We start from the raw sequence: 1,903 nt of genomic DNA, 5'->3' as shown, positions 1-1,903 counted from the left end.
TGGGTAGCTAGCTGGCCTCCAGTGGGTTGTACTCCGGCGAGCTTCGCCTGGTGGGGGGGGGGCGGTTTGCGGCTAGCTGTCTAGCTAGCTAGCTGACTAGCTAGCTAGCTATCTGTCTATCTCTCTATCTGTGTAGCTAACTAGCTGTCCACCCAGCTAGCTAGCTAGCTATCCAGGTAGCCAGCTAGCTAGCTATCAATATCTCTATCACTGTAGCTAACTAGCTGTCCACCCAGCTATCTATCTATCTATCTATCTAGCTAGCTAGCTAGCTAGCTAGCTTTGTATGTATGCGTACCTTGTTTTCGTTGATAGGTATTTTGTTTCTGAGGCGAGCGAACTCACAGAGCCAGGCCCAGCTGCTGCACTCGCAGCTAACCACAGACCTTCTAGCTAGCTGCCGCAGCAGCGTGTATTTCTCCTTGTCGCTGCAGAAACCCCAAACCCTAAACCCTAAACCCTAAACTCTAAACCCTAAACCCTCCCCTTAAAGATTCCTCTCCCGCAGGTGAAACGAAGTGCTTTGAGCAAACCCTTTTGCAACGACAATACATACAAATATGCCTGCTAGGGTTTATTAGGGTTTATTAGGGTTTATAAGGGTTTAGGGTTTACAAGGGTTTACATACTCAAAAACCCTAATTGCTCTCTCCATCGCATAAAGCAAATCCCCAGAATTGTAATTCATAAAAGAAAAGCCGTTGCCGCTGCTTGTGGCGGCAACAAACTCAACCACTGTATCTTTCAGGCCCCCAGTGTGAAACGCTACACACAAACCCTAAACCCTAAACCCTAAACCCTAAACCCTAAACCCTTGTGGGAGAAGACGGATGTTTATATATAGGAATGGTATTGATGGGTGCTAGTAAGGTGTCAGAATTTTGTGTTGACGGCTCCTGAAACCACTCCTAGGGTTTAGGGTTTAGGATCTAGGGTTTAGGGTTTAGGGTTTAGGGTTTAGGGTTTAGGGTTTGAGGGTACCGATGACTGGCGTGCCAGAGATAAAGAACTCGTGCTGCACTATACCCCCGGGCTCAAAGGCCGAGGGCATGAGGCCGAAGTCCGCGCCATAGTTCACATGGGCCCCTGAAACACAAAACCCTAAACCCTAAACCCTAAACCCTAAACCCTAAACCCTAGATCCTAAACCCTCGGGAAAAGGAAAAAATGTGCTGCGCTGCACTTGTGCTTTTTGCTGCAGAAAAAACGGATGCTGAATGCAGTATTTGGGTTTCCAGATTCTTCTCGAGGGTTTAGGGTTTAGGGTTTAGGGTTTAGGGTTTGAGGGTTTAGGGTTTAGGGTTTGAGGGACTCGCCCTTTGTGAAGAACTCGTTGGGGTCCGCCCAAAAACTCTGCGGGTATTTCCATCGCAGCTCCATCATCTTTGTTGCACACCTGTCGCCACAAACCCTAAACCCTAAACCCTAAACCCTAAACCCTAGACCCTAGACCCTAAACCCTGAATCCACTGCTAGCAACAAGCCCTTGATGCTACCCCATATGACCCCGTTTCCTCTACAGTCCTCAGCCTTAAACCCTAAACCCTAAACCCTAAACCCTAAACCCTAACCTGGCTGCGTATCCGTCTTTCCAGTTCGCCATACCACCGAGGATGAGCTGCACTCTGCCTCTGTGTTTAGTGATGAGGGTTTCTGCTGCTTCGAGGATGAGGTGTACACCTGTACACAGCAGCAGCAGCAGCAGCAGCAGCAGCAGCAGCAAAGGAACAGCAGCAGCAGCAGCAGCAGCAGCAACAGCAATCGCGGCGGTTTACCCATACACAGCTGATTCTGTCGCTGCAGCAACAACAGTACCATCAGCAGCAACGTCAGCAGCAGCAGCAACAGCAGCAGCAGCAACACCAACAGCAGCAGCAGCAGCAACAACATCAACAGCAGCAGC

The 1,903-nt window shown here is 49.6% G+C and overlaps 1 protein-coding gene across 1 annotated transcript in view; it reads right to left on the bottom strand.

The window, feature by feature from the left end:
* Positions 1 to 1,296: 1,296 nt before the first annotated feature.
* The window catches only part of EMH_0080640 (glycogen synthase, putative), a gene marked incomplete at both ends in the record, with an annotated part of 2,326 nt that continues 1,719 nt past the window's right edge, over positions 1,297 to 1,903 (bottom strand). Inside the window, 2 exons of the mRNA XM_013500283.1 lie at positions 1,297 to 1,396; positions 1,572 to 1,680. Of these exons, the coding sequence (XP_013355737.1) occupies positions 1,297 to 1,396; positions 1,572 to 1,680 (209 nt within the window). The remainder of the gene's footprint in view (positions 1,397 to 1,571; positions 1,681 to 1,903) is intronic.

Source organism: Eimeria mitis, genomic scaffold (genome assembly GCF_000499745.2).
Source record: "Eimeria mitis Houghton genomic scaffold, Emh_scaff5228, whole genome shotgun sequence".
NCBI classification, from domain to species: domain Eukaryota; phylum Apicomplexa; class Conoidasida; order Eucoccidiorida; family Eimeriidae; genus Eimeria; species Eimeria mitis.
This window is presented reverse-complemented; position numbering and strand designations above follow the sequence as displayed.